We start from the raw sequence: 18,628 nt of genomic DNA on the forward strand, positions 1-18,628 counted from the left end.
GGATTAGATGTCAAAGTTGTTTATGTTTGCAAGAATGGACTTTACTACACGTTTGAAAACAACCCATGAGAATACACTAGAACAGTTTTTCTGTCTCTTATTTTCCAAATGTAAACAAGTGGTCATAACCATGGGTTAGAGAAGAAGGGAAAAGGAAAGATAATTTGGTAGCCCAGTCAGGAAGTCACTCATTTAGGGTGCTGTCCACTGGGGCATTGGAGATTCTGCATTTTGTCACTACTGTTTTGCATTTACTGAAGGTGAACACAAAGTCTCCTTTACTGCTACACCCGGTGGGTGATGTAGCACGGTTATGTGCATGTCCTCTTCCCTGGCCGAGTTTGTGACACATGGTTAATGTGTGAGAAACAGCTGTGGATCAGGTGGTGCTATCAGTGACCACTGAGGAATATGAGACTTTTCTGTCAACTTTTACAAGTTACCTACCCCAAATGGAAGCCCCTACCTTCTTTGTGGCAGCTTTTGCCTTTGTACTAAATAAATCTATTTAAAAAATCTGAACACATACAAATAACATAAATGCACAACAGAGAAGTTTTAAAATCTAAAATTTGTGTGAACTGCAAATTTAAGAAACAGTCAAGTCTGTGTCCTTACAGAAAGAAGGACACCCAGAAGCTCCAGGTGTTTATTCCTTTGTTCACAGAAGATGTTTTCTTTAAGCTCTTGTATCAGCACCCACAGCGATACCACAACACGACTGTCAGTACGTATCAGCACCCTCAGTAACAATGTGAAGCTGGTCAGTAAAGCTTTGATTCTCTCATCTCTTCAGAGTGTAACCTGAAGAGGTAATTCCTCTTACTGCTAAAAATCTTTCATCTTCAGGAACAGTATACCAGGATCTGAAAAGGAAGGAGTAATTCTCCTTCCCTTCCCTTATGAGTCTTATAATGCAAATGGTAGGATTTCCATAAGGCCAGCTATCCAAGCCTCCAAGGGTCCTAGGGATTATAATAAATTGTACTTTGAAGTAGTACCTTGCAGGAAGGGAAATACTAACTTCCATGGCAAAAATATAACCTCCCTCCTCATTTAATGTTTGTGGGAAATTATTTATTGTCCCAAATTGTCTTGTTTTCTGGCTTTCTCACTCACCTACGTCTTCCCTGGCCCCCTTCCTCCCTCAGACCACAAAGTCTGATCTTCATAAAAACTACCTAGGAGAAGGCCTGCAGAGGACACAGCACAGCACAAAACCTTCACCTAGAATTTTGGGACTGGTTCTAGTCCCAAATACAGGTGCAGACACTCCTGTGTTTAATTTCTCTCTTCTACCTTCTTCATTCCAGTATGTGATTTTTTTTCCTTTTTCTGCCTTTGCAGAGTCCTGCATCAGGCAAATCCATATACCATTTCCTTCCTTTTTTTCCTTCCCAATGTGTTTCCTTTTGCTTAAGTTTATTTCTCTGCTGACCATCTTTTGTGTCTACTACTGCTGGGAACTCCCTTCCCACTCTTCCTTTCCCAGCATTCCTGGAATTCCTGGACACAACTAAAGTTTTCCTCTTCACAGGAATCCTGCCATTTGCATTCTAAGACTCATAAGGTAAGGGAAGGAGAATTACTCCTTTCTTTTCAGTTCCCCTCTGTTTCTCCTGTCATTTCCAAGTCATCGTTTCCCTTTTAAGACCAGATATTTTAAAACAACACCTTCATTGTTTTTCATTGCCCTCATGGTGTTCTCTGATTTTCCTTAATTATTTTACAGTTAAACTCACAGTCTCTCTCTTTCACTTGCCTTCAGTTTCCTGTCCCCTCCTGTGACAACAGGAGGTAAACAGGTGTCTATAAAGACAATCGGCGACTCCCATCTAGGGTTTGTATGAAGCTGGCAGCTTGAGAACATGCCACATCAAACAAGAATCATTTTCGGTGTTTTCCTTTGGTAGGAACATATGAGGGAATATTTGGGCCCAAGGGGCAAGGCAGCGTTCCAGGCGGCTGGTAACATCCAGGAAGAATGAGAAGCAGACAGGTCCAGCTGTCCAGCCCCTGGGACTTGCTTCCTGACAGTACATCCTGTCTCTATCTGAGAGCCACTGAGTTGGCTGTGGTAAATGTTTATGTCATTCATAGAAAGGCTAGTAGATAATCAGAAGTACAAAGCTGAGCAAACAATAAGAAAGAGCTAATCATTAAGGGGGGAAAAAAAAGCAATACTAGGAAAGGGAGGCACTAACTGTAATCATCAGAAGATCCAACTCTCAAGGAAATGAGTTGGTAAATTAATTAGAATAAAGACTTTAGAATAATATAATCAATATACTCAGAGGAACATCAGAAACTATTGCATAGTAGGAACGATCTTGAGATAGTAGCAAATAAAAAGGTATTGTTGGAATAAAAAACAAGCCCTCAGCAGATGGGTTAAACATCAAAACAGACACAAGAAAGATACTCTAGTGAGAAGGAAATATGTTCAAGGTGCAGCCCAAAATGTCAAAGACATGGAAAGAATGAAAGAAAGATTAAGAGATGGAGAAGATAGATCACGCGAAGTTCCAGCAACCAACTAGTGGGAGTGGCAGGAGAGAAAGAGTGGGGGAGTGGGATTGGAAAAGCAACACAAGTGGAAGAATTAAAGAAAAAATTCAGTTCTGAACAGAGACAAGAGTCCTCAGGTAGAAAGGTCCCCTTAAATACAAATTATAAAGAAGGACAAGAAAGCCCTATTGTGAAAATCGTGTGATAAAATATAGAGCATATCTTCAAAGTGTCTAAAAATAATAACAATGAGCTACAGAAGAGCAAAACATTGACATCAGATTTTTTATCAGCAACATGGAAGGCAGGAAGATAAGTAAGCAACTCTAAGTTGTGAGATGGAAAGTTATTATGTATGTAGAATTTTATACTTAAATGATATATGATTCAAGCAGGAGGGAATATAAAGACATTGTTATGGCATGGAGGGACTCAGCAATTTTACTAATCACAAGTCGTATCTTTTTGGATGAAGAACGAGAGAACCTAAGGGCAAGAGTAAGCAAAGGAACAAATAAAAGTCTAAATAATTGTGGATAAGAAATAATAATTTGAGCCAAATATCCTAATGACTTAAGAAACAAGATGGGAAGTGGTGAGGAAGGGAGGGAGATAACGCATGCTCAGATCTTTGTCTAATTTGATGGTAGGATATAGAAACTAATTAATTCCAGAATTGGTAGAAAATGTGAATGCAGTGTTAAAATTTGAAGAGTTTTAACTATTAGAGGAATAGAAATAAGATGCATACATTCTGTTATTAGATTAAACATAGTGTAAAGAAAATTGATTCAACCTAAGTAAAACAAATAATGTTAGGAAAACAACAACAAAGAAAACATGGTAAATAGAAAACTTGAATCAAATCTGTCATATGAAATCATGTTCATAGCATATGGACAAATTTGGTAATATCAACAATTAAGGAGTGAAGGAATGTGTACTCTAAGATACTATTGATGGGAAACAAATTAACACATATTTTTGAAGGCTTTATAAAAATAACAGATGTAATTCACATGAAAGTTATAGCAGTTCTTAAACATTTGTATACCTAATTGCAGTGTTTAAATTATGTAAATAAAAGTTTGATGATATGAGAAAATTATTTATTTATTTATTTATTGTTAGTTACAGTTGTCCTGCCCTTATCCCTATTGCTCTCCCCTTCCCTGTCTCCCCCCATGCCCACAGTCAATCCCTCACATTGTTTGTGTCCTTGAGTCCTCTATTCATGAGAAATTGAAAAATCAACAACCATAATGCAAGGCTTTCAGAAATTGGTAGGTAAAATAAAAAATAAAAAAGTAAATTTGATCTAATAGATTACTTACTTAAAGCACAAATTTTAAAATTATGCTCATTTTCTTTAAGTGTAATTTGTCAGTATGTATTAGAATTTAAATTATGCAAACCTTTTGAACAAGTAATTTCACTGTGTAGACTACATCCAAGGAAACTAACTGGTGTATGAGCACAGTGAAGCATTAGCAGAGATATAGTTAAATAAGTAATTTGAAGTACTATGAATCATTACAAAAAATGAAGGAAATTAATACATACTTACGTGAATTATCTAAAAAATATTTTAAACAAAAAAGGCAACTGCAGAACAATACAGACAGTAACATTGTTTATGGAAAACCACATGGAAATGAGGAACAAGGAAGAAATTCTTGGCTTATGTGGAAAGGGAGACTGGGAGAAAGATAAATATAGGGCAGAGAAAGGAATGATTGCAATAACTGCATTTCTGTATTTAAAGGGTCCACCATTGGGGTGGGATGGAATCTGTATGACAAGTGGGAAATGCCAAGGCTGATGAATTAAGTTGTGGGTCACTTTCACACAAAGGCATCATGGCTTTTCCTGCAGCTCTCTAAGGTGCCACTAAATAGAACCACAGGACAGTGGTTCTAGGTCAGAGCTGCTTCTCAGGAATATCACAGGTGATCAAAGCTTAGCCTACATTAATTCTGTTGCTCCAAATCAAGTTTCAAAATGAATTAGATCTGTGCACTGAGATACTCGTACGCAAATAATGAAGGGAATAAATGAAGCCCCTGAGACCTTAATGAGCATCTCAGGCAGCGTGGTGGTGTAGGTGTATGTGAACACAATTATCCCTGTCTCATTGGGTTTCCTCCCATTGGATTTTCAGTGGAATGCTAGCAAACCTGTGCGTATCTGGTGTGAGGTACTTAAGGTCTTGTATTCCAAACGGTCCTAATTCCTGCATAAATAAGCCCTGTTATACAGAGGTGATTCCTGGAGTCTCTCCCCCTTATAAAATTTGACCAGCAGGTAACACTTGTTATTGATTTTTAAATGTCTTGTGCATTTGTAGCAGAAGCTAGTGGTTGCTTATTGACCAGCCATTATGAATGGTATTCTCAACACCATTGGCTATAGATGAATGAGAAAGTGTATTTCATTCATTTATTGCCACCCACTTTAGGTGTTTTGACATAACATCATCTCATTTAACAGTGGTTATGAGAGGTAAATGTTTTATCATTTTTTTAAAATAAGGAAATTGAGTCTCAGGTAGGTTGTATAACTTTTCCAGATCACCTAGCTGTTCATTGGCAGATCTGGAATTTATCCCCCGGAGCTTTTGGCTCTGAAATTTTATTTTACTTTGATTATAGTACTGTGTGATGTGCTTTCCACATCATGCCAGTACTCATGTTATGAACTTGAATCTTTCACATAGCTATTTTCTTCTAAAACTTCAAGATTTATTCCACATGTTTGTGTCTTTTAAACCTCTGACACAATCCTAGGACTAATTAATGAAAAGAGAAATTTCACATTCTTACATTAATGTGTCAAATTAATTCATATAAAAGGTGATTAAGCAGCCCTGGCTGGTGTAGCTCAGTGGATTGAGCACAGGCCTGCAAACCAAAAGATTGCGGTTCGATTCCCCATCAGGGCACATGCCTGGGTTGCAGACCAGTTCCCTGCAGGCCAGTTCCCAGCAGGGGATGCACCAGAAGCAACCATACATTGATATTTCTCTCCTTCCCTCCCCTTCTAAAGATAAATAAATTTTAAAAATCTTTAAAAAAAAGGTGATTAAATACAGTGGTTTTGATGATCATTGCATAGAGTACAGGTTTTTCATCATAATAGTGGTGAATGGTAGGGTTCTGATAGTTATTTACCTGTGTATATTGTAAAAAAAATTTTTTGATATTGGCATCCTTTAAAAAGTAGCAAACAGTCCATTTAGCAGTTCAGGAGTCAGCACATGTTAACTTCATTGCTTTAAAAAACTGACATTTTTTCTCTCTCAAGTAATAGGCTTATGATATTTGATAGTGGTAGTTCCAATGTATTATTTGATATTTGATAATATTTTTGATTTGATAGTACATACTAATTTTTTTGATTGTTTGGTACTTGCTTATTCAGTGACCTGGCTTGCCTCTTACTAAGTTGATGGGTTGACCTCAAAACTATGGGTAGTTAGGTTGAGCTTCTCTTTTTAAAAACCTTATGCTGGCATTGTCACCACATTTCTCCTGACTCAGCTGCACATTCACCTCTGACACACCAAGTGCTTCAGTAACCTTTGTTACTGCCACATCGGCAGCACCGTATTGCACCTGGACTATTACAGCATTCTAACAGGTTTTTCTGTTAACTCCCTTACTTCTCTACAATTTAGTCCCCTTGGAGTAAGGAGCCAGAATTACTTTGTTATGTGAATTAAAATGTGACATTGTTTACAACTTTGCATTGTCTTCCTGTTTGCACTTAGGATAATGTTTAAACTCCCATCATGGCTTCTGCCTAGTTCTTGTGTTAATCTTGTTTTGCTCTTTTCATCCTCATTGGCTTGCTTTTCTTCAAATGTACAAAGCTGTCATTTCTCAGGGCTCGTGCACTGGCTGGTGCTCTTCCCTTCTACCTCAGTATGGTTGGTTGTGTCACTTATGCTTTATTTTAAATGCTCCCCGCACAGAGAGATTTCTCCTGACCAATTTATTTTTTTCTTTTTTTTCTTAATTTTTTATTTATTTTTCAAGTACATTTTTTTGTCTATTTCTCCCATCCCAGCCCACCCCGCCCCATCTCCCCACCTCCCTCCCATTCCCCCCCCACCCCCAGTCCTCATCCCTGTTTCTTTCATACTTGTTCCTCAAAATCCCTCCCCATTTTTCCCCTTAAATTCCCTTCCCTCTCCCCTCTGGTCACTGCCCACTTGTTCTCTATTTCAGTGTCTTTGTTTTTATTCTGTTTGCTTGTTTGTTTTATTGTTTAGCTTCCTGTCAAAGGTGAGATCATATGGTATTTGTCCTTCAATGCCTGGCCTATTTCACTCAGCATAATGCTTTCCAGTTCCATCCATGTTGTTGCAAAGGGTAGTAGCTCCTTCTTTCTCTCTGCTGCATAGAATTCCATTGTGTATATGTCATTTTTTGATCCATTCATTTACTGATGGGCACCTAGGTTTCTTCCAACTCTTGGCTATTGTAAATTGTGCTGCTATGAACATTGTGGTGCATAGGTTCTTTGAAATTGATGTTTTAGGATTCTTGGGATATAATCCTAGCAGTGGAATTTCTGGGTCAAAAGGCAGGTCGATTTTTATTTTTCTGAGAAAATTCCATACTGTTTTCCATAATGGTTGTACCAGTCTGCCATCCCACCAACAGTGAACTAAGGTCCCCTTTTCCCCACAACCTCTCCAACATTTGTTGTTTGTTGCTTTGTTTATGATAGCCATCCTGACTGGTGTAAAGTGGTATCTCATTGTGGTTTTAATTTGCATCTCTCTGATAGCTAAAGATATTGAGCATCTCTTCATGTGTCTCTGGATGTTCTGTATGTCCTCCTTGGAGAAGTGTCCAAGTCCTTTTCCCATTTTTTAATTGGGTTAGATGTCTTCCTAGAGTGGAGTCGTGTAAGTTCTTTGTATATTTTGGAGATTAAACCTTTGTCTGAGGTATCATTGGCAAATATGTTTTCCCATACAGTTGGTTGTCTTTTTAATTTAATACTGTTTTCTTTAGCCATGCAGAAGCTTTTTATTTTGATGAGATCCCATTTGTTTATTCTTTCCTTTATATTCCTTGCTCTAGGGGACATGTTAGTAAAAATGTTGCTGTGTGGAATATCTGAGATTTTCTTGCCAATGTTCTCCTCTAGGACTTTAATGGTGTCACGGCTTGTATTTAAGTCTTTTATCCACCTTGAATTTATTTTGGTGTATGGTGTAGGTTGGTGCTCAAGTTTCATTTTTTTTGCATGTAGCTGTCCAGTTCTCCCAACACCATTTGTTGAAGAGGCTATCTTTACTCCATTTTATGTTATTGTCCCCTTTGTCAAATATTACTTGCCCATAGAGACTTGGGTTTATTTCTGGGCTCTCTGTTCTGTTCCATTGGTGTATGTGCCTGTTTTTATGCCAGTACCAGGCTGTTTTGATTACAGTGGCTTTGTAATACAGTTTGATATCAGGTATTGTGATCCCTCCTACTTTGTTCTTCTTTCTCAAAAGAGCAGCTGCTATTCGGGCTCGTTTATGATTCCATATAAATTTTTGAAGTGTTTGTTCTATGTCTGTGAAATATGCCATTGGTACTTTAATAGGTATTGCATTGAATCTGTATATTGCTTTGGGTAGTATGGACATTTTGATGGTGTTAATTCTTCCCGTCCATGAACAAGGTATATGTTTCCATTTGTTTGTGTCTTCCCTGATTTCTTTCTTCAGTGCTGTGTAGTTTTCTGCATACAGGTCTTTTACCTCCTTGGTTAGGTTTATTCCCAGATATTTTATTTTTCTTTTTGCTATATCGAATGGGATTTTTTCCTTGATTTCTGCTTCTGCTGATTCATTGTTAGTATATAAAAATGCCTTTGATTTCTGGATATTGACTTTGTATCCTGCTGATTTGCCAAATTCATTCATTAGTTTGAGCAGTTTTTGGGTAGAGTCTATAGGATTTTCCATGTACACTATCATGTCATCTGCAAACAGTGACAGTTTTGTTTCCTCCTTTCCTATTTGGATGCCTTTTATTTCCTTTTCTCGCCTAATCACTGTGGCCAAAACTTCTAATACTATATTGAATAGAAGTAGTGAAAGTGGACATCCTTGTCTTGTTCCTGATCTTAGTGGAAAAGCTTTTAGTTTTTGCCATTGAGTATGATATTGGCTGTAGGTCTCTCATAAATGGCCTTTATTATATTGAGGAATGCTCCCTCTATTCCCACTTTCCTGAGTGTTTTTTATCATAAATGGGTGCTGTACCTTATTCAAAGCTTTTTCCGCATCTATTGATATCATGTGGTTTTTGTCTTTGCTTTTGTTTATGTGATGAATTACATTTACTGATTTGCGAATGTTGAACCATCCTTGCAACCCTGGGATGAATCCCACTTGGTCATGGTGTATAATCTTTTGGATATATTGTTGGATGCGATTTGCCAATATTTTGTTGAGAATTTTAGCATCTATGTTCATCAGCGATATTGGCCTGAAGTTTTCTTTCTTTGTTGTATCTCTATCTGGTTTTGGAATTAAGATGATGCTGGCTTCATAAAAGGAGTTTGGGAGTTTTCCATCCTTTTGGATTTTTTGGAATAGTCTGTGAAGAATGGGGGTTAGCTCTTCCTTAAATGCTTTGTAGAATTCTCCAGTGACCCCATCTGGTCCAGGGCTTTTGTGTGACGGGAGTTTTTTGATTACTGCTTCAATTTCTTTTGCTGTTATTGGTCTCCTGACCAATTTAAAATTAGCTACGCAGCTCACATGGGTCTAAACCCTTATCTGTAGCCATGCCCGCACAGCTGTTAAAGCACAGGTCCTCAGTTGTGGAGATTGGAACTGTCTCTAGACCGTTTCAGTTCTGTTTCAGCTTACTTTGCTGATCATCAGCTCTCATGTCATTTTTTGTTTGGTGGAGGTTTCCTTTATTTCATGGAAGCTCATTGCTGCATTTTGAACATTAAAAAAATTTAAGGTATCAGTTTATCTAAATAGTTTGTTGAAAACATTTTAGGCTATTTTATGTTCACAGTATTGCTTAAAATGGAAATCTGCTTTAGTTTTAGTTTTTGTGTTCTTTTTAATAAACCCACTCAAGTTTTTGTTAGGTGAACTTTCATTTGTTATGTATTACTTTTTGTTCTCACGTGCTTGGCTTAATGTAAGCATACAGGCATTTTGTCAACATATTCTAATAATTTGTTATTCATACATGATAATACACTGGATCCTTGTGTTAGGTCTGTATAGTGCCTAAAGTATAGTTAATGACCCATAGTGGATTTATTTCTCCTGTTGCTCTCAGGATTAAACTCTACATGCATCTTCATTTACAGCCCATCTGTAACTATATTAATCAGGTTAAGATATGTTATGCTCTTGTACCAAATTAACCCTGGAAACTCAGCATGGTCCAATACAACATAAATTCATTTCTCACCTCTAGTGTATTCCAGTGTATTCTCCACATTCCCTGAAATTCCAGACCAGTGGAGGTAATACTATTTTATAATGTTGAATATGGCACTAGAAGAGAAGAGTTGTCTACTGGTAATTTAATTTGATCCAGAAGAGACACATAGTTCACTGGCATACATAGTTCACAGCCTCATCTGACTATGAGGGAACTGGGAAGTGTGGTCTTAAATGTGATCAAGAAATAGAAGCAAGTTGGATATTGCTAAACACTATCATATGATCAATCACTTTGACCTCTCTGGTTCTCATCAGGTTCTCAACCCGTCATTGCTGTATATGTTTGTTCATCATAACTTGGTCAGAGATGCAAACGTGAGTGCTTTGTTCTGACCCACCTCATCAGTCTCTTGTGAGGATCTTTGGCCTTATGTTAATGGACATTAACATTCTCAAATTATATGGAATATAAATGTGTTTGGAAACATTTGTAAAATCTAAGCATTAGAGAAAAGTGAGATCTATGTTTTGATTTTTAACATCTTGAATGGTAAATACAGTGATTACAAGATTATTTAATTCATTGTAATATCCACCAGTTTTTATTTCAATAGGCATTGTTCCATATAAGATGGAGACTGAAAACCACACAATGGTGACAGAATTCATTATTTCAGGGTTAACAAATGACCCTATACTTTGTTCCATCCTCTTTGTGGTTTTTCTAGGAATATATGTTGCTACCATCTTGGGCAATATCAGCATAATCACGTTAATCCAAAGAAGCCCTCAGCTTCACACCCCGATGTACCTTTTCCTGAGTCATTTGGCCTTTGTGGACATTGTATATTCCACATCAGTCACACCTATTATGATTGTGAGCTTTCTAAAAGAGAGAACTACTATCCCTGTCACTGGCTGCATAGCCCAGCTCTGTTCTGCAGTTACACTTGGGACAACTGAGTGCTTCCTGCTGGCTGCCATGGCCTATGATCGCTATGTGGCCATCTGCTCCCCACTGCTCTACTCTACACACATGTCTCCCAGGGTCTGTATCATCCTATTAGTTGCTTCCTATCTGGGTGGATGTGCGAATGCTTCAACATTTACAGGCTGCTCATTGAGTCTGACTTTCTGTGGACCTAATACAATCAACCATTTCTTCTGTGACCTTCTACCCCTAGTGAAGCTTTCTTGTACCCATATTTACGTAGCTGAAATATTTCCTACCATCACAGCTGGGTCAATTGCTGTACTTACACTGTTCATCATCATCATTTCATACCTATACATCTTCCACTCCATCCTGAAGATGCGCTCTACTGGAGGAAGGCACAAGGCCTTCTCCACGTGCACTTCCCACCTTACTACAGTCACTTTGTTTTATGGGACTGTCACTTTTGTTTATGTTATGCCAAAGTCGGGCTGCTCACCTGACCATATTAAAGTGGTGTCTGTGTTCTACACGGTGGTGATCCCCATGTTGAACCCTCTCATCTACAGTCTGAGGAACAGAGATGTGAAGGAGGCCCTGAGAAAATGGATGGCGAGAACACATTGGTCTTGTTGAAAGAAATTCAGTGTGATTCCAGAAACTGCAAAATGATAGTGTTTGGGAACATGTGATGGATGTTTATATTGTCCACTAGCCTTATCTTTTTATGTGAAGAACTACCTCAAAAATAAATTACTAGTGTGTTAATTAATGGTAACTTTTATTTATAATTTTCTAGTCACCAAATATATTATTTTTATGAAAATCTGCTGATCTTACATGTGTGTAATTTAGGGTTAAGATACATAGATAATATAGTTTCACTTTTTCTCTCCTTTGTTCATTATGTAGGAAGTCTATGGTTAGAGGGTGTTAATTTTTTTGTTAAATATTTTTAGAATGCTTTGTATGTTAGCCTCTTAGAAAGCATCATGTCCTAATCAGAAATGCAACTGATGGTGTATCGACAGTCCAGGTCACTTTCTCCAAGGGACTTGGCCCCTCTTATACAGGGTTATCATAATCTTTGGATAGTGATCCCACAGTGTTGCCACTGGGAGTCTCAATCCAGGTCACAGTGAAGGAACTCTCAAGGCTTAGCTCTGAAAGTTATTTAAAAAGTCTATTGTAAATGTTATTATCACACATGAAAAATGATAATTATCTGAGGGGATGGAGGTGTTAACTATATTGTAATCATTTTACTCTCTCTGTTTATACACATACACACATATTATATATGCACACACATACACACATACTCTGGTTTCTCTTCAGATTGTATAAATCTTTCACCATTTACCATTTTACTAAATATATATATCTATTAAATTTGATGCATATATCTCAAATTACCACATTGTATGCCTTAAACTTACACATTTTATGTGCCAATAATATCTCAGTGAAGATGAGAAAAGACAGAAAAAGGAAGCCTGAATAGACCAATCACATAAACCAATTGAATCAATAATCAAATACCTCCCAACACAGAAAAGCCCAAGAAAATTTGGCTTCATGAGTGAATTCTACCAAACATTTAAAGAAGAATTAATACTAATTCTTAAACTCTTCCAAAAACAATAGAAGAAAAGGTAACAGTTCTAGACTCATTTTATGAGTCCAGCATCATCCTTAGAACAATGCCATACAAATACACCACAGGAGTCTTCTTAATGATTATCCTATGTATCCACTTGGTGACCATCCTAATCTTAGCACATGCTTTTCCTCTAAGATTAGAAACAAAACAGCAATTCTCAGTCTTGCCACTTCTATTCACCATAGTACTGGTCTTAGCCAGTGCAATCACACAAGAAAAATATATAAAAGGTATCCAAATCTGAAAGAAGGAGGTAAAATTGTCCCTGATAGCATGCTTTTACATTTCTCTATAGAGAAAACTCTAAAGACTCTATCAAAAAACTGTTTGAATACACAAATTCACTAAAGTTGCAGGGTACAACATCAACATACAAAAATCACTTGCAGTTATACACTAACAACAAACTGTCTCAAAAAACAAATGAGGAAACAATCCTATTTATAATAATAACAAAAAGAATAAAATATCTAAGAATAAACTTAACTAAGGCGGTGGAAGACTTGTGAAAATTTCAAAATATTGAATAAAGAGATTAAGACTCAAACGAAGGTAAAAACATCCTTTGTTTTGGGGTTGGAAGACTTACTATTGTTATAATATCCATACTACCCTAAGCAGAGTCAATGAATTCCTACCAAAATCTCTTCAGAAGTTTTATAGAAATAGAAAAATTTTTAAATTTATGTGGAACCACAAATAACTCCATGGCCAAAATAATCTTGAGAAAGAAGGGCAAAGCTGTAGGGCATTACACTTCCCGATTCCAAATATATTACAAAAGCACCATAATTAAAACAGTATAGTAGTAGGACAAAGGCAGACATACAGACCAATGAACAGAATAGCACAATTTACAATCACCAAGTACTGGAAGCATCTTAAGTGACCATCAGTAACTGAATGGATCAAAAAACTGTGGCACATTTACACAATGGAATACTATGCAGCAGAAAGAAAAGGAGCTCTTAACTTTTGTGACAACATGGATGGAACTGGGGAGCATTATGCTAAGTGAAATAAGCCAGGTGGTGAAAGACAAATACCATATGATCTCACCTTTAAGTGGAACCTAATCAATAAAACAAACAAGCAATCAAACTATACCCAGAGACATTGAAATTAAGAACAAACTGGCAGTAACCAGAGAGGAAGTGGGTGGTGATACTGGGGGGAAAAGAGGGTAGGGTTTTCAGGAACAACTATAAAGGATACATGGATAAAACCAAGGGTGGGTGGGATCAGGGGAGGGAGGTGGGGATGGCTGGGGTGGGAGGAGTGGTGGGGGGAAAATGGAGATTACTGTACTTAAACAACAATAAAAAATTTCTCCCTTGATTCACGAATTATTTAGAAGTGTGTTTTTTAGTCTCTAGAGTATGTGCATAGGTTTGTTTTGCAGGAATGAAATATTGGCTATCTTTTATTATTGATTGTACATTTACTGAACTTTGATTAGCTAAAGTTGATCAGTATGTATTTTGAAAACACTTATTAAATTTCCTCTTGACATAAAAAAAAGAATAGTGACCCCATAATAAACCTTTGCATATACAGTGAACTAATTTTCAATAGGTGTGCCAGGAATACAATATTGAAGGAAAGTCTCTTCAATAAATGATGCTGGGAAAACTAAATATTCACATGCAAAAGAATGAAATTGAACCCTTATTTTATACTTTTCAAAAAAAATCAACTCAAAATGGATTAAAGACTGAAATGTAAGACCCAGAACGGTAATAGGTAAATGCTAAGTAGAAAACATAGGGGGAAAGCTTTAACAATGATCTAAGCAATAATTTCTTTTATATGACACCAAAAGCACAGGCAACAAAACCCCAAATACACAAATGAGAATACATTAAACAAAAGTCTCTGCACAGCAATGGACACAACTAACAGAATGAAAAAGCAACTGCAAAATGGGAGATAATATTAGCAAATCATATATCTAATAAGGGGTAAAGTTCCAAAACATACAAGGAATCCATACAACTCAATAGCAAAAGACTAGTAACTCAACTAAAAAATGGACTAAAGTATTTTGAATGTATTTTATTTTTAACTTTTTTTATCGTTCAAATGAAGTTATCTCCATTTCCCCCCACCACTCCTCCCACCCCAGCCATCCCCACCTCCCTCCCCTGATCCCAACCACCCTTGGTTTTGTCCATGTATCCTTTATAGTTGTTCCTGAAAACCCTACCCTCTTTTCCCCCCAGTATCACCACCCACCTCCTTTCTGGTTACTGCCAGTTTGTTCTTAATTTCAATGTCTCTGGGTATAGTTTGATTGCTTGTTTGTTTTATTGATTAGGTTCCACTTAAAGGTGAGATCATATGGTATTTGTCTTTCACCACCTGGCTTATTATACTTAGCATAATGCTCTCCAGTTCCATCCATGCTGTCACAAAGGGTAGGAGTTCCTTCTTTCTGCTGCATAGTATTCCACTGTGTAAATGTGCCACAGTTTTTTGATTCATTCATTTACTGATAGGCACTTAAGATGCTTCCAGCACTTGGCTATTGTAAATTGTGCTGCTATGAACATTGGGGTGCATAGGTTCTTTTGAATCAGTGTTTTAGGTTTCTTAGGATATAATCCCAGTGGTGGAATTGCTGGATCAAAAGACAGTTCCATTTTTAGTTCTCTGAGGAAATTTCATACTGTTTTCCACAGTGGCTGCACAGTGTTTTCCACAGTCCACATTCCTACCAACAGTACACTAGGGTTCCCTTTTTCTCCACGTCCTCTCCAACACATGTTTGTTGATTTGTTTATTGTTGGGAACCGCTCTGCCTAGTTTCAGGAATTGTAACTATCCTCCATGGCTGAGGATGAGTGAGCAGCCTCCGGAATGCGAGCCACAGGAGACAAAGCTTGTCTCTTGCAGTAAACGCTGCCTCAGCTTCTTCCCCCTGCCCTCAAAACATGGTCAATGTCGGTGACGGGTAAGACTTCTCACAGTGAGGGGCAACCTAAGCCAGACACGATTACTTGGGAGGCCATCATGGAATGACTTGGGGGGGCTGAGACAAAGAGGGAGCAATGGACCCTACCCCCTGGCTATTCTAACATAGCCTGAGTCCCCCTGTCCTCTGGGAGAAGTGCTTCCTGGCTCTAACCCACTTAAGCCTGAAAACCTGTGATGGGGAGGGGTGCACCTCCTTGCCTTGCTTGTGTGGTATCCGGGGTAAATCAGGCATAAGAAAGAATTCCTAAAGGTCCTGTGAAACCTGCTTTGCTAAGAGTGCTTTCATTCATATGTTAAGGGTCTGAGTAGTAAATAAGTATGTCTGCCAATGTTTCTGCAACCCCTTTTCCTGACAGACTCTGACTCAGACTAGCCCTCAGATTTCTTGGAAATGTTATCTACTGTTTGATCCTTGCTACCCTGTATTTCTGTGTATTACAACCCAATAAAAGCCCCTGAAGGAAGGGGCTCCTGGCCCTTCTCCTCCCCAAGCAGATCATGTCTTGGTAGTGTTGCTTTCATCCGTGGTGGACAGGGAGACTTGCAGGCAAAGTTGCCCTCACATCTTATGATGGCCATTCTCACCAGCCAACTGGTGAGAGGCTATTGAAGAGGCTATTTTTACTCATTTTATAATCCTGCAACCTTTGTTGAATATTAATTGATCTTAGAGACATGGGTTTTTTGCTGGGCTTTCTATTTCATTCCACTGATCTATGTGTCTGTTCTTATGCTAGTACCAGACCATTTTGATTACAGCGGCCTTGTAATATAGTTTGATATCAGATATGATCTCTCCTGCTTTGTTCTTCTCAGAATTCATGAGGCTACTCAGGGTCATTTATGGTTCCATATAAATATTTCAAACATTTGTTCTATGTTGGGAACTGCTCTGCCTGGTTTCAGGAGTTGTAACTGCCCCACCCCCCCATGGCTAAGGCTGAGTGAGCGACCTTCATGCTGTGAGCCACTAAGGAGACAAAGCTTGTCTCTGGCAGTAGCACTGCTTCTGCTTCATCCCCTGTCCCCAACGCTTGGTCAGTTAGTCTGTGACGGGTATGACCACTCAGAGTGGGGGCAACCTAAGCCAGATACAATCACTTGGGAGGCCCTCAAGGAAGGACTCAGGGGGCTGCAGCAAAGAGGGAGTGATGGATCTTTGCCCCCCGGCTATTCTGACATAGCCTGAGTCCTCATTTCCATCTTGGAGAAGTGCTTTCTGGCTATAATCCACTTAAGCCTAAAAACCTATGACAGGGAAGGAGGTTCAGCTCTTTGTGGGCTAGAGTGGGTTCTGGGTGATCGGGCATAAGAGTTCCTAAAGTCCTATGAAGCCTGCTTTGCTAAGAGTGCTTTCATATTTATGATAAGGTTCCGAGCAGGAAATGAGTATGTCTCCCAAAGTTTCTGCAACTCTCTTCCTGACAGACACTGACTCAGACTGAGCCCTCAGATTTCTTTGAAATGTTATCTACTGTTTGATCCTTGCCACCTGACATTGATTGATGAGCTTTACCTGTATTCCTGTGTGTTCTGATCCTAATCAAAGCTGTTGAAGAAGAGGTTCTTGGTCCTTCCCCTGTGAGAAATTGGCCACCTCTCCTCCCCAAGCAGATCATGTCTTGGCAGTTTTATTTTCATCCATGGTGGACAGGGGACTTGTGGGCAAAGTTGCCCCCCACAGTTTTATTTCTGTTAAATATGCCATTGGTATTTTAATAGGGATTGCATTGAATCCGTAAATTGCTTTAGGTAGTATGGACATTTTAATTATGTTAACTCTTCCAATCCACAAACAAAGTATATGTTATCATTTATTTGTGCCTTCCTTAATTTCTTTCTTAAATGTTGTATAGTTTTCAAAGTATAGATCTTTTACCTCCTTGGTTAGGCTTATTCCTGGGTTTATTTTTCTTGTTGCTATAGTAAATGGGATTTTTTTCCTAATTTCTGTTTCTGGTATTTCATTGTTGGTGTACAAAGATGCCTTTGATTTCTGAATATTGACTTTTTATCCCGCTTTTTTTGCCAAATTCACTAACTAGGTCAAGTTGTTTTTTGTGTGGAGTCTATATAGTGTTTTCTATTTACACTGTCATGTACTCTACAAACAATGACATTTTGCTTCCACTTTTTCATTTTTCTACAGTTTTTTTTCTTTTCCAGGATCTTGGCCTCACAAATCTTAGCTGCCTGGGCATCCAAGACCTCAAACTCCTGGGTAGGCACCTACCACACTGCCAAAAGCCCCATGTTGTAGCTTTTTGCTCAGTCTCTATTTCTTATGATATCATTTGGCAAATGCATTGACTTTAGAGACATAAGGAAGTTTTGCTGGGTAAATGATATTTAAATGGAGATGTAAAGGAAAACAGAAGTAAGGAAGTCACAGGATTGGAAATGAGGCTGCAGAATTTTGGTGGATGAGTTGAAAGTGGTAATGTGGGAGGTTGAACTAATGACCCTTAGCTCAAAGTACAGCATCTGGTACAGAACAAGCACTTAAAAAGTGTATTTTGGTTAAAAAGTAACTCTAATTCAATGAATATTTATTTATTGTCTCCTTTATTCCTAGCACCAGGTTATTAATGGACAAAACAAACTTGAATATGTCATGTGCTTTTCTTTCAAGAAGTTAAAAATAATCAAAGGAATATTTCTTCAAAAATGGTTCCCATTCAAGTGGTATGAATACAGGGCTAATTGCCATGTTTTTTTATCTTTCCAAAATGTTTTATTTAACAAAAATTCTATATATTTAAGGCATACAACATGATGTTTTGATGTACATAGTGAAATGATTGATAGAGTCAAGCTAATTAACATTTATCTCTTCTCATAGTCACCTTTTCTTTTGGGTGGGGCATGGTGAGAGCACCCGAAATTTATTTTCTTAGCAAGTTTCCAGTATAAAATAGAACATTATTAACTATAGCCAGTATTCTGTTCATTAGATCTCTATAACTTAATCATCCTACAAAGCAGCAATTTTGTACTCTTTGACCATCTTCCCATTTCCCATTCCTCTCCAACCCTGGCAACTACTGTTCTACTCTCTGTTTCTATGGATTTGACTTTCTTAGTTTCCACGTGTCTAAGAAGCGAGATCATGCAGTATCTTTCTTAC

General features: G+C 37.9%; 1 protein-coding gene across 1 annotated transcript; it reads left to right on the forward strand.

Moving 5' to 3' along the window:
- Positions 1-10,559: 10,559 nt before the first annotated feature.
- LOC119059775 (olfactory receptor 481) lies at positions 10,560-11,498 on the forward strand. The gene has a single exon (XM_037159593.2). The coding sequence runs from the start codon at positions 10,560-10,562 to the stop codon at positions 11,496-11,498; it is 939 nt and encodes a 312-aa protein (XP_037015488.2).
- The last annotated feature ends 7,130 nt before the right edge of the window (positions 11,499-18,628 follow it).

This window comes from Artibeus jamaicensis, unplaced genomic scaffold, assembly GCF_021234435.1.
Source record: "Artibeus jamaicensis isolate MK-2021 breed Jamaican fruit bat unplaced genomic scaffold, CSHL_Jam_final contig_759, whole genome shotgun sequence".
Taxonomy (NCBI): Eukaryota; Metazoa; Chordata; class Mammalia; order Chiroptera; family Phyllostomidae; genus Artibeus; species Artibeus jamaicensis.

Excerpts from the sequence above, each read along its gene's own strand:
- LOC119059775 (XM_037159593.2), top strand. The coding sequence starts at position 10,560 with ATGGAGACTGAAAACCACACAATGGTGACAGAATTCATTATTTCAGGG.